This window comes from Polypterus senegalus, chromosome 16 (genome assembly GCF_016835505.1).
Source record: "Polypterus senegalus isolate Bchr_013 chromosome 16, ASM1683550v1, whole genome shotgun sequence".
NCBI lineage: Eukaryota > Metazoa > Chordata > Cladistia > Polypteriformes > Polypteridae > Polypterus > Polypterus senegalus.
This window is the reverse complement of record NC_053169.1, coordinates 32,352,319-32,366,059: the sequence shown is the minus strand read 5'-3', so window position 1 is coordinate 32,366,059 and position 13,741 is coordinate 32,352,319. Positions and strand designations below refer to the sequence as shown.

At 39.3% G+C, this 13,741-nt stretch overlaps 1 protein-coding gene across 1 annotated transcript in view; it reads left to right on the top strand.

The window, feature by feature from the left end:
* Positions 1-13,741, top strand: part of ephx5 (epoxide hydrolase 5) — a 36,843-nt gene that overhangs the window by 16,842 nt on the left and 6,260 nt on the right. Inside the window, exons 2-7 of the mRNA XM_039738226.1 lie at positions 1,252-1,456; positions 2,157-2,337; positions 3,167-3,379; positions 9,310-9,439; positions 12,386-12,600; positions 13,596-13,704. Of these exons, the coding sequence (XP_039594160.1) occupies positions 1,252-1,456; positions 2,157-2,337; positions 3,167-3,379; positions 9,310-9,439; positions 12,386-12,600; positions 13,596-13,704 (1,053 nt within the window). The remainder of the gene's footprint in view (positions 1-1,251; positions 1,457-2,156; positions 2,338-3,166; positions 3,380-9,309; positions 9,440-12,385; positions 12,601-13,595; positions 13,705-13,741) is intronic.

The following is a 13,741-nucleotide window of genomic DNA, read 5'->3' as shown; positions in this document are numbered from 1 at the left end:
TTTCTAAATGGTTTTCATTTTTCATTATTTCCTAACTTCATATTCTGGTGGGGCGGCATGGTGGCGCAGTGGGTAGCGTTGCTGCCTCGCAGTTAGGAGACCTGGCTTTGCTTCCCAGGTCCTCCCTGCGTGGAGTTTGCATGTTCTCCCTGTGTCTACGTGGGTTTCCTCCGGGCACTCCGGTTTCCTCCCGCAGTCCAATGACATGCAGGTTAGGTGCATTGGCGATTCTAAATTGTCCCTAGAGTGTGCTTGGTGTATGGGTGTGTGTGCGCCCTGCGGTGGGCTGGCACCCTGCCCAGGATTTGTTCCTGCCTTGTGCCCTGTGTTGGCTGGGATTGGCGCCAGAAGACCTCCCGTGACCCTGTGTTAGGATATAGCGGGTTGGAAAATGACTGACTGACTGACTTCTAAATCTGTAAATACTTTATACATACAATATATTTACTGTTGTGAACGTTAGAGGTCGCTGTTGCTCCTTTAAACCCAACAGACAGATGCTCGGGACACAGGGTAAAAGTACTAACAAGTATTTTAATACTTTGTCTTCTTTTAAGTAGTGCCCTAAGCACCTCGGCCACAAATAACAGGCAAGTAATAACAATAATACACACAATAAAACACATTTCTCTCCTCCACACCTCCCAGCAAGCGTGGTCTACTACGTCCCGACTCTGGCTCACTTACTGGGTTCACAGCAGTCCTTTATATAGTCCTTGACCTGAGTCAGATGGAGAACTTGATTTTTTCTTCAGCTCGGAAGTACTTTGGAGCTTCGGTCCTTGTGACTTGGGAGTACTTCCAGGCTATGGATGAGGCATGACTCCTCCGGGTCTCTTGCAGCGTCACCTCACAGCACTCATGGTACCCAGCAGGACTGCGTTGTCAGACTCCATGTCTCATAGTGACCTGCGGGAATCCGGGGCACTGCTGCTGTCCAGGGAAGCTGCCATCTAGCACTTTGGTGGAGGCAGTGTCCACAAGTCGCTGCCTTCCCCCATCCTTTTATTCTTTGGGCATCCCGGCCAGGTTGAGCTGCTGGTCGTCCATCACACTGTATACATTGCTTCATGTGTATATTTCTCAATGTTTTCCTTTGTGAAGGTTTGTGATGAATATTGTATTGTTTTATTGTATATTATTGTTTAAATATATCTACAGCATTCTAAGCTTGAAAATGAGAGTTGTGCTACAATATATGAATATTATTGAAGTGAAAAAGTCATTTGTTGCCTTTTTAATGCACCCCAGCTCTCTGGATCCCTCCAGACTCCAGATGTTGGCTGTATCCGTAGCTGTAGGAACGGGAGGTCTTTTTGTCTACTTCCTTGCCTACCGAAAGAAATCCCACACCCTCCCAATGGGAGATGGCTGGTGGGGGGCCGGTGAGAGATCCTTCTCTGAAGATGAATCAATTCGCAGTTTTGAAGTGAAAACATCTGATGAAGAAATACAGGTACAGGTCCTCACATCTTTTCTGATGTTCACTGTTCTTCTCATTCTTAGTGTTGGGAGCTGGATCATGCCCTGGTAGGAATTAAAGTGAGGTCAGAACCAGTGTTGGATACAGCAAGAGTCTAAAGCATGGAATGTTAAAAACAATATGCCTCTTAGGAGTCTACTGTTGTACGCAAAGCACTTTCACATCAGTGTGAACCAAGTAGAAATTCAAGTTACAGAGTCTCAGCATTTTACAATTTAACCGTAAGATTTAGACACAGAAAATATAAAACGTATTTAAATTTATATGGCTGAAGGTGTGTGGTATGAATGCTGCATTTGTTAAGTGAGAGATTAACTTTTATACATTACCCACATTTTGTGAATACACATTGAAGAAAGCCCACTACCGTTTTTTTCAGTTTAAACTGTTCTGACAGTTGCAGTGTCTCATAATGAATAACTGATGTTGAAAGGTGCTGCAATATTTTCTATAATTTGTTGCACATGAATGGTTAAGCTGTGAGCATGTTGTGTAAGCATTTGGTGGCACTCACTGGGCACCTCTGTCTGTCTGTGAGGCTAGAGAACTACCCTTTTATTTCTTGCTTGATTATTTGGTGGATAAAGTACTTTCTGATAGGTCTGTTATGAAACACAATAAGTACTCTACAAGGATTGCTTTAAAGGTAACTCTTTTGCTTATATTAATACAGGACCTGTATAGACGCATTGACCAGAGCAGATTTACTCCACCACTAGAAGACTGCAAGTTTAACTATGGGTTTCATTCCAACTACCTCAGGAAGGTGGTTTCCTACTGGAGAAATGAATATGATTGGAAGAAGCAAGTCAAGGTCCTCAATAAATTCCCACATTTTAAAACCAAAATTGAAGGTGAATTTTACTCTTAATATTTATTAATAAAATGTTGTTTAATCCAAGTAAAGTTTGCTGAATGTGTGTTTACAAATCTGTTGTCTGGTAGGTGAGTAACCCCAGTTCAGGGTATGCCAGAACACTCAGGAGGTTTCTGGAAGGATGGGTTAGGATCATGCACTGATCCAGAGCACTGCAGTACCCACCCCATGACAAATCACCCCAGGATCCCAAATGAGGACACAAGGCCAGCAGTGCAGTGGTTGACTCCTCAGCATCAACTAGTTTGAATGAAACAGTGTGAGGTTTTTTTATAGTGGCTGTAGTGCCAGTCCTGCCACCAGCCCCCTTGCAAGTTGGAGGACCTGCTTGCAGGGCTAGATGCAGGTTAATGTCCTACCCAGGACAGAACAATTGCAGGGTAAGGGCCTTGCTCAAGGGCCCAACGGAGTGGAATCACTTCTGGCATTTATGGGATTCAAACCGGCCACATTCCCTAGATCCCTAGCCTCAGAGCCATCACTCCATTCAAAATAAGGTGATGCCAAAATTAAAGGTAATTATGATTAAGGTTGTATGTGGCACCTTTAGCCCCCTATTAATCCACCTTGGTGTGATAACAGGAACTTCTATGGCTATTAGTTTTTGACTACAGTCCTCAGCTACATATTTCTTCCTATCATCAGCTGCATAATTCTTCCTACCAATATTCAGTTATAACTGGCACAATGGTATAGGGGCAATATTTCTTCAGGGAATCTATCAGTCTTGTTTGTCTGTCTATCTATATATCTGTTTGTTACACTTTTATTTATTTTTTTGTTAAAATACAATGTTTTAACTTCAGGTCTGGATATTCATTACATTCATGTTCGGCCCAAGTATGTTCCTGATGGATGCATAATGAGGCCCTTACTGATGGTGCATGGATGGCCAGGATCTTTTTTTGAGTTCTACAAGATCATTCCCATGTTAACTGAAAGCAGTGATGGGTTTGTATTTGAAGTCATTTGCCCCTCCATTCCAGGCTATGGCTTCTCAGATCATCCACGTAAGAAAGGTAAGCAGGGGTAAAATTAGGTGATATACACATCAAGATGGCTCATAATTTGGTACTCTGTTACCTTTACAACATTTTAGAATATGACACTTATTTATTCATTTTTATTGCATAGCTCGGATTTTCCTTAAAAAGAAAAGTATGCAGTACAGATTAGATATGAACGCTTAATATGGAGCAAGTTCTTCATTGGTGACTTTTCCATATACCACTCATCACATTATATACTGAAAGGTTACAAGAGGGGTCAATCGCACTGCATCTTAGGTTCAAATCCAGCACCCATTTTCTGCCTGTGTAAAGTTATCACCAACATTCTGTGTCAGTGTGGGTTTTTTCTCTGTGGACTCCGCTTCTCCTTTCACATTATAATAATGTGCAGGTTATATTAGTTGTTGTTCCTCAACTGAAACACAAATGTAAGTATGGAAGTGTGAGTGAATGTCAAACACCCTCTTCATGAACCACTTTTAGGACGAGTTTCTGATTTAAACCCTCAGCTCTGATCATTCATAACCTTAATTAGACTATGCAGGTTTAAGAATGATCTGTTTGCTAGGCTTCATGCTAAATTGAGATGTGTTTAGGTCAGGGGTCCTCAATCCCAGTCCTGGAGAGCCGCAGTGGCTGCAGGTTTTTGTTCTGACCTGGTTGCTTAATTAGAAAGCAATTCTTGCCAATAAAGCACTAACAAGCTATGAAATTAAATTAACTCTGCTATGTCAGGTCATTCTCATATCCTAGATTTTCTTTCCCTTTCTATCATGCAAATGATTTGAAGGCTAAAATGGACGAGTAATTCTCAGTCCTTCACTTTTTTCTCTTTGTTTTTCTTCCAAGTATTTAATTAAACCCAATAGTGCAGATAAATACACACAGGTGTAAATGTACAGTGGTGTGAAAAAACTATTTGCCCCCTTCCTGATTTCTTATTCTTTTGCATGTTTGTCACACAAAATGTTTCTGATCATCAAACACATTTAACCATTAGTCAAATATAACACAAGTAAACACAAAATGCAGTTTTTAAATGATGGTTTTTATTATTTAGGGAGAAAAAATCCAAACCTACATGGCCCTGTGTGAAAAAGTAATTGCCCCCTGAACCTAATAACTGGTTGGGCCACCCTTAGCAGCAATAACTGCAATCAAGCGTTTGCGATAACTTGCAATGAGTCTTTTACAGCGCTCTGGAGGAATTTTAGCCCACTCATCTTTGCAGAATTGTTGTAATTCAGCTTTATTTGAAGGTTTTCTAGCATGAACCGCCTTTTTAAGGTCATGCCATAGCATCTCAATTGGATTCAGGTCAGGACTTTGACTAGGCCACTCCAAAGTCTTCATTTTGTTTTTCTTCAGCCATTCAGAGGTGGATTTTCTGGTGTGTTTTGGGTCATTGTCCTGTTGCAGCACCCAAGATCGCTTCAGCTTGAGTTGACGAACAGATGGCCGGACATTCTCCTTCAGGATTTTTTGGCAGATAGTAGAATTCATGGTTCCATCTATCACAGCAAGTCTTCTAGGTCCTGAAGCAGCAAAACAACCCCAGACCATCACACTACCACCACCATATTTTACTGTTGGTATGATGTTCTTTTTCTGAAATGCTGTGTTCCTTTTACGCCAGATGTAACGGGACATTTGCCTTCCAAAAGTTCAACTTTTGTCTCATCAGTCCACAAGGTATTTTCCCAAAAGTCTTGGCAATCATTGAGATGTTTCTTAGCAAAATTGAGATGAGCCCTAATGTTCTTTTTGCTTAACAGTGGTTTGCGTCTTGGAAATCTGCCATGCAGGCCGTTTTTGCCCAGTCTGTTTCTTATGGTGGAGTCGTGAACACTGACCTTAATTGAGGCAAGTGAGGCCTGCAGTTCTTTAGATGTTGTCCTGGGGTCTTTTGTGACCTCTTGGATGAGTCGTCTCTGCGCTCTTGGGGTAATTTTGGTCGGCCGGCCACTCCTGGGAAGGTTCACCACTGTTCCATGTTTTTGCCATTTGTGGATAATGGCTCTCACTGTGGTTCGCTGGAGTCCCAAAGCTTTAGAAATGGCTTTATAACCTTTACCAGACTGATAGATCTCAATTACTTCTGTTCTCATTTGTTCCAGAATTTCTTTGGATCTTGGCATGATGTCTAGCTTTTGAGGTGTTTTTGGTCACTTCTCTGTGTCAGGCAGCTCCTATTTAAGTGATTTCTTGATTGAAACAGGTGTGGCAGTAATCAGGCCTGGGGGTGGCTACGGAAATTGAACTCAGGTGTGATACACCACAGTTAGGTTATTTTTAACAGGGGGCAATTACGTTTTCACACAGGGCCATGTAGGTTTGGATTTTTTTTCTCCCTAAATAATAAAAACCATCATTTAAAAACTGAATTTTGTGTTTACTTGTGTTATATTTGACTAATGGTTAAATGTGTTTGATGATCAGAAACATTTTGTGTGACAAACATGCAAAAGAATAAGAAATCAGGAAGGGGGCAAATAGTTTTTCACACCACTGTAAATAAGCTAAATGGAGAAATGCTGCTCTCTCTTGTCATTTGCATGTTATTGATAATAAGGAGCAATTAAAATAGCTGTTTAAGACAAAATTAAGCAATAAGGGCTCAAAATCACTAAAGTGAAGCAGAAGTGTTACTTTAGCAATAAGTGCTTTTTATTAAGCAACTGGGTTGGAGCAAAAACCTGCACTGCGGCTCTCCAGGACCGTGATTGAGGACCCCTGGTTTAGGTATTATTAAAAACGTAAGCCTAAATAAGTCACTCTATACAAAACTTTTATTTAAAAGATCAAAAAAAATTCAGTTCTTGAAGAGTACTAGAACTCATTACCCAGGCTTCTAACAGGGCGTTTGAAATGTTAAAAAAGAGAACCTGAAAGCAGAATAGATTCTGAAACAAAGGCAAAGAGCAAATAATTTTTCTAGCACTATTCTGATAAACAAGCAGTAAAACACAATTCAGGATGTTTTAGAGATATAGAAGCAAAAATCATAAAACAGCAAATTAATTAAATACATGTGTAAATCAAAAGTATTTATAAAAGAAGAAATAAATAAAATATCTCTGTCAAAAGTAAAAACAAACTGAAAGTTTACAGAATTTAAAATAAAAGAACCAGATGTGCTTCAGGCTGCCAATTCTTTGAAGACTGATAAAACTCCTGGATGCACTGGGATTTTACTAGTCGTGCTGAAAGAAATCAAATATGTTATTTATAAACCTTTGCTAAGCACATTCTGGTAATCATTTCAGATGATAAATGGAAAGCTTTTAATGTGATTCCAGTCCACAAGAAGGGAGACAATGATATCTCGATGATATCGGCCAATACACCTTAGTTCTGTCCTTTTCAAAATTACAGAAACTAGAATGAGAAATAAATAAATAAATAAGAAGACTACTGGTATGAAAATAATACAGTATATTAAATAGCAGCTAACATGAGTTCATGATAGGAATATGCTGCCAAAGTTTGTTAGACTTTTTTGTACAGGCAACTGGAAAAGTGGCCAAAAGTAAAGTATAATCTGTAATGAACTTAGACTTTTAAAAATCTCTTGAATCCACAAATGTGAGTCATTAGAAGTAGCTTTACTAACTTGAAATCCAGCTTTGCAGTCGTTCAGAGACAAATTGTACAGATGAGAGAAGAAGGCTCCACATGGGGTAAGGAGTCCGTTAGGAATCTATGTTTGCTCTTTGTAATTTATATTAAAGATATTGACTTTAGATTAGTTAGTAAGGTCACTGACAACAACAGTATCGGAAGGATAGCAAATACAAAGATATCACCAAAAACAATTAAATATAATTTTAAATGTTTGTGAATTTATGGTGGATTCAAAGAGTATTCAGATCCCTTCACCTCTTCACATTTTATTCTTTTATAGATTTAAATTTAAATGGATAAATTTACCATTGTTACCTATCAGTCTACACTCAATAACCCATAGTGACAAAACGAAAACAAGTTTTCAGAATTGTTGGCAAACTTATTAAAAAATCATAAAGTGAAGCAGTCTGAAAATAAATCATAAAATGAAGCGGCCTGAATACTTTTTGAATCCACTGTTTGTTTCTATCCAAATGCAGTGTATTAATAATGCAGTTTAATATAGACAAGTGCATAATGTTTGGCAAAAGAAAGATTTATTAATGAAAATGAATTTGGCCATTTTCATTGAAACAACATTCTTATAATCTAGGCAATGTGCACAAGCAATTAAATAGACTAAAAAATGGTTAGGTTATATTGAAGACATGTTTTAATGTAAATCAACAGATTCTGTGCTAGTGATCTAATAAAAGTATATCTCAATTGTTGTGCACAGTTCTGGTCACAATTCTACAAAAAAGTTATAGGTAGCCCATTTAGAAACTGTGCCTAGAAAAGCAATTAGACATCTTGGGAGAAAATGGCATACCTAACTTAGAGAGGCTTAGAGAATTAAACTGCTTTCAGTTGTGAGTAAAGAAAGATGTTGGAGACTTAATCCAGCTCTTCGAAGGCCAAATTCTTCTAGCAGTGTTCTTTCAGTTAAATTGTGAAACAAATTCAGAAATAATGCATTTAAGATGAAAGCCAGAAAGAACTTGTTTATACAAAGAGTTGTGGGAATCTGGAACATGTTCAGAAGTTTTAAAGTAGAAACAGAAACCTTTACCACTTTATAAAATGTAAATGGATGAGATATTGGGAATAATTAGCTTTTTAATAATCAGGCAAGCTTGTTGGACTGAATGTTCTTCGTATGTTTGTCAAACTTCTTAGGTTTTTACATACAGTACTGTATACTTGTAGAGTGTAACATTTGGATTTTTGAAAGTGATACCAGAATATCCATCCATTATCCAACCCGCTATATCCTAACTACAGGGTCACGGAGGTCTGCTAGAGCCAATTCCAGCCAGCACAGGGCACAAGGCAGGAACAAATCCTGGGCAGGGTGCCAGCCCACCGCAGGGCGGAAACACACACCCATACACCAAGCACACTCGAGGGACAATTTAGAATCACCAATGCACCTAACCTGCATGTCTTTGGACTGCGGGAGGAAACCCACGCAGACACAGGGAGAACATGCAAACTCCACGCAGGGAGGACCTGGGAAGCAAAGCCAGGTCTCCTAACTGCGAGGCAGCAACGCTACCCACTGCGCCACCGTGCCGCCACCACCAGAATATGAAGTTAGGAAATAATGAAAAATGAAAACCATTTAGAAAAAGCTTAGCAAACTTTACAACTGAGCGATTATGTAGAACTTGTAATTTAATGAAGACCAATCCTAACCAAGAACATTAATTCTAAATGCAGGTAACGAGATAGTGACATAAAGTAAGGGAAGTAACACCACATTCTTAATACCCTGCACAGTATCTAGAAGAAATTAATAAACTAAGAGAATGATATGATATATCATACTAAATGACAAGAATTAAGAATAGATACTGTCCTACGTTTTTTAAATCATAGGTAAGACTCTGTTCGGTTATTAATAGCATGTTCTGTTCAATTATGGTCTCCAAAGTCAGAAAAAAAGACCACAGCAGCCATACAGAGATAAATGATGATGTTCTGCCCTGGACTGAAGGACATGTCTTTCTCTGTGAGGCTGGGGCACCCAGACTTTTTCAGAACAAAGCAGACTGCATGGTGATTTAGTCCAAACCATTAAAATTCTTAAGAAAGTACTGATAAAATTAATTCATCAGAATTAATCCTATTAAATAGTGAAACATGCACTCAAATGCACCTATTATCTATTTCTGCCATTTCAAGATGACATGGCTTCAAATTCAAATGCTGATATATTGCACCATTATTTTCTGCTCCCTGTACAACTGAGTAGACCACCGAGATTTCCCATGATGCTGTGTTTTTTAGTATTTCTGTTTCAGCTTGTTTCCCTGTTATTTTTTTCTTAGGGTTTGACTCTATTCAAGCAGCTCGCATATTTCATAAACTGATGGAGAGACTGGGTTTTAAAGAATTTTATACCCAGGGAGGAGACTGGGGGAGCCTTATAACTACCAACATGGCGCAGATGAAACCTGAGTAAGTAACAAATGCTCAGGTAAAGGGTTAGACTGCATTGAGCTTCCCTTCATGTAAGGGAATAGGTGTCAAAGGTGATACAGTCTTGAGCTGCTAATACTAGTATCTTGAATCACTGTCTCTACTACAGTAATGCAGGTTGTGATTATGCATGATGTTAATGAACTATATAAAAATGATTTGATTGAGAAGTTCTTCATAATAATTCTAAACAGGCAGAAAATTATATTTGATATACTATAAGCCTGACACACCTGCTGCCAAGACTTTTGACATCTTTGCTTTTATTCTTCCTACTTTTTGCCTTTAAATTGAAAATGTGTTTAGGATAGTGTGTTTAAATATTTGACAATATCAGGCTAGTTGACGTTTAAACTGTAAGTGAGTGTCTCCTGGTTTAATTTGATTATTTAGCCTGATCAGTCACTTAGTGTTAACTGTAGTCAGCATAGCATAAAATCTTAGACCTGTGTAATCATTTCTCAATAGGAAATAATATAAAAAGCAGATCTGGGCCTGGCTGGCATCACATTGTGGGAGAAACATTTACTGGAGCTGCAGTTCTGATATTAAATTTGTGTAATAAGAGAAAACCTGCAAAACAATGATGCATCTAATGTCCAAAATCAAGGTGGCTAGAATATTTAAAATAATTTACTGTTTATGTCACTGTGTGTTCATCAGAGGTCAGACTTTTGAATTGAAGATGGGGTTTTTGACCCATTAATGAGGTGGAAAGGAGGGTCTTCAGTGCAAAAGCTTGATCCCTTGTGACTGCATTTCCTCAAATTGAACTTCTCTGCTTTTTGGAAAATATTTATTCAACAATGTTTTAGCAAAAAATACATGTGTTTTGCCCATTGTGTGCATACGATTGGATCACTTGGCATGTGGTTTATGTCAGTGGTTCTCAGCCATTTTTGCATTGGGACCCAGATTTACCTGTTTTTACTCAGTGAAGACCCTTTATTAATAGTACTATTAAAGTAAAGTAGTCATCATGTTCTACTGTATGGCACACATTAACATCCATCCATTATCCAACCTGCTATATCCTAACTACAGGGTCACGGGGGTCTGCTGGAGCCAATCCCAGCCAACACAAGGTGCATGTTTAACATTTGACATTACAATATGCAGGGTACTTGTCCAAAAATACCTCAGCACTCAACGTGAGTTTTTAATCCTGAATCAAATATGGTATTAATTTATCTTTTTAATAGGTAACCTGGAATTTTCTGATTTTTTTACAAGTTTGTTGAAGTCAGTGAAAAGAGTACAGAGAGGAACACATTTTAGTTTTGCTGACTGCTGACTCGTATTGAATTTTTGTACACATATCTGTTGCATAAGTCAAGTGAGCTGTTTTGCAGTTGTGTGCGCTTTGTTATATTTGGCAATTCAGTACGTAACAAGATGATGCCTGGAACACCTACTGACTTCTTGTACAAGCACACTAGAATGTTTTTTGAGGTGCCTCAAGATTTTAATTTCTTCTGTGGCACGTGGCTGGGGGTGGTACCCAGCGGGGAGGGCTTACACTTCCTCCAGACCACGAGGGGGCGACTGCCCTGGTTGTGTTGGGGACCATGGGTGCAGAGCTTTCAAGCTCAACCCTGTAGGGGCCAGGGGGCACCCCAATGCCTGGAGAGCCCTGGACCTCAGCACTTCCGCCACACCCGGAAGTGCTGGAGGGAAGAGTATCGGGGCCACCCGGAGTGCTTCCGGGTACACAGCTGGTACTTCCGGCCACACAGGGGAGATTACTGGAGGACACCTGGAGCACATCGGGGTGGTTATAAAAGGGGCCGCCTCCCTCCACTTGAGGCTGGAGTCGGGTGGAAGTGGACAGAGTCTTGGAGAAGAGGAAAAGAGGCGGGCCTGAGGGAAGGAAAGACATTGTGAGGGCCTGGACTTTGGGGTGATGGGTGCTGAGGCACTGGGTTGTGCACTTATTATTGTAAATATTGTAAATAAACGTGTGTTGGGTGACTTTAAATGATGTCCGTCTGTCTGTCTTCGGGCCAAGTTCCACACTTCATTTAAAAAAGTAAAACAATTCCCTTCTGTGAGTAGCATGCTTTGTTTCCAAAAGTCTTTATGGTTAAAGGATTCACAACTTTGTTTGGTAGTAACTACACTGCAGATAGCGCACAAAGGCTGTTGCTCGCTATGCTTCACAGTAAAAGTAAATCTATACAGTACTTTAGGAAATCTGGATTTTACGTTCTTTTAACATTCTTGTTTGGTTCAGATTTTCTGGATAAATCTTGTGATGATGATACAGATCTGGAAGAGTTTGGAGTAGATGAGGAACTTGTTCTTGTGCATTGGCTTTCTGAGTGAAGCGTGCGGTTTATAACATCTTGTCATCTGCTCACAACTTTGTAACTAGACATAAGTCAGTCAGTTTAATTCCCCAGTGCACAGGAGTGAAATGTCCCATTGATGGTGGCAGAAATGAAATCTGCAACCAGCGGCCCCCTAAAATATTAAAGCAATGGCAATTGGGTTGAGAAACAGAGGTGTATGTGATGCGAGTAATGTGAGATTTTGTTTTTAAATTGTTTGCTGTGGTCCAGTGTTAGTCTACTTGTACATAGAAGCACATTCTATCAGAAACTCAATGAAAAAAGGAGATCAAAAGGTTTTTTTCAGCCATCCCTGCAAGCAACAAAGGGTGAGTATCATATAAAAAATGTCCATTTTCTTTTAAGTCCAGGAGTTTCATAGCATTCAGGAACACTACTGGGACATGATAACTGTGTGGTAATTTTCCCATAAACGCAGCTAGCACTGCAGGTTGACACTGTTCTAACTGAACTTGTCTGAGGTACTTTTATTGTATGAATACATTTTTGTCCTTGTTTTCATCATCATGACTGTTTCTACTTTTCCCAACCCCTGAAACCTCCTCCGTTTTTTTTTTTTTGTTTTGTTTTGTAGAACTGTGAAAGGCCTGCACTTGAATTTCGGCTTTGTGTCTAAAGGTGGCTTGAAGATGCTTATATCTTTGCTGTTTGGTGCATATGTTCCTTTTCTCGTGGGATTCACAAAGGAGGATGTGAAGCGCGTCTTCCCTTACATGCAAAAAAATGTCTATGAGATGCTCTTGGAATCGGGCTACATGCACATCCAGGCCACCAAACCAGACACTGCAGGTCAGGACTCTCTGTTGCCTTCCTTTTCTCTTGCTGTCTTTTAAGCTGAACATATATCTAAATCTTGTTAAAACTCAACAGCTGACGGCATTCAGTAGCAGCATTTTTAGGTGTGTTCACAAACAATGTAATAAGTATCTACAGTAACTGCCATGTCAGTCTGTTTGTCTGCATGATACAACTCGACCCACAGTGCACCAGTTTTGTTAGAATTTCTTAAAATACACATAGAATGCTCTACAAGGGAGAGGATCACTGTCAACCCTTGTCTTGTATAGAACGAGTTGAATGAAAAGGAAAAATATAACAAAAAGTTCAAACGCAAAAAAAAAATAAAAAATTTGAAAAGGATTTGCCTAAAAGGCAATTTAAGGCAAATAAGTTGCAAATAGAAATCCACATGAGTAAACTACAAAACAGTAGCAAGAAGAAAAGAAGAAAGCAGTGCTCACAAGAATTAAAATCCATCAGAGTGCATTTGAATGAACCACAAAAGGACTTCACTTGCCACCTGCCTTTATAGGTCTGGAGGTGGGCCCTTAACTGTAATGGAAGGGTGGCCGCATCTCTCTGGGATCCACTCACAAAATACTGTATATGGAACATCAGAGAACAGCATGCATGCTGAACATGCATAGAAACTGCATAAAAAATAATGAATGAACAGAACAATATTATCAGAAACAATAAAACGAGCAATAATGAAAAATGAACAAAAAAGACAGAAAAAAGAAATTTAAACATAAACCAATGAAGGAACCCTGTGTCAACCATGACGCAGATAGTCTAGGAATGCTGTTTGCCACCTAATCCTTCTTACATTCTTAGGAGGATCAGCTGAAAACCCATTCCCACTGATAAATGAGTTTATCTGAGACTGGAGTGATAATAATAATCTTGAATTAAATGTGAATTAATTTTACTGTTTTTAGCAGTTGATCAATGGCTTTCTAAGATAAAAAGTCTGATTTTTATTTATTCATTTTTATTGACAGGCTGTGCACTAAATGACTCACCAGTGGGGATGGCAGCCTACATTCTGGAAAAGTTTTCCACTTGGACTGATAAGGAGTTTAGAGAGCTGGAGGATGGAGGGCTAGACAGGTATTAAGAACTAAATTTTATTGTGTGTGTAACACGG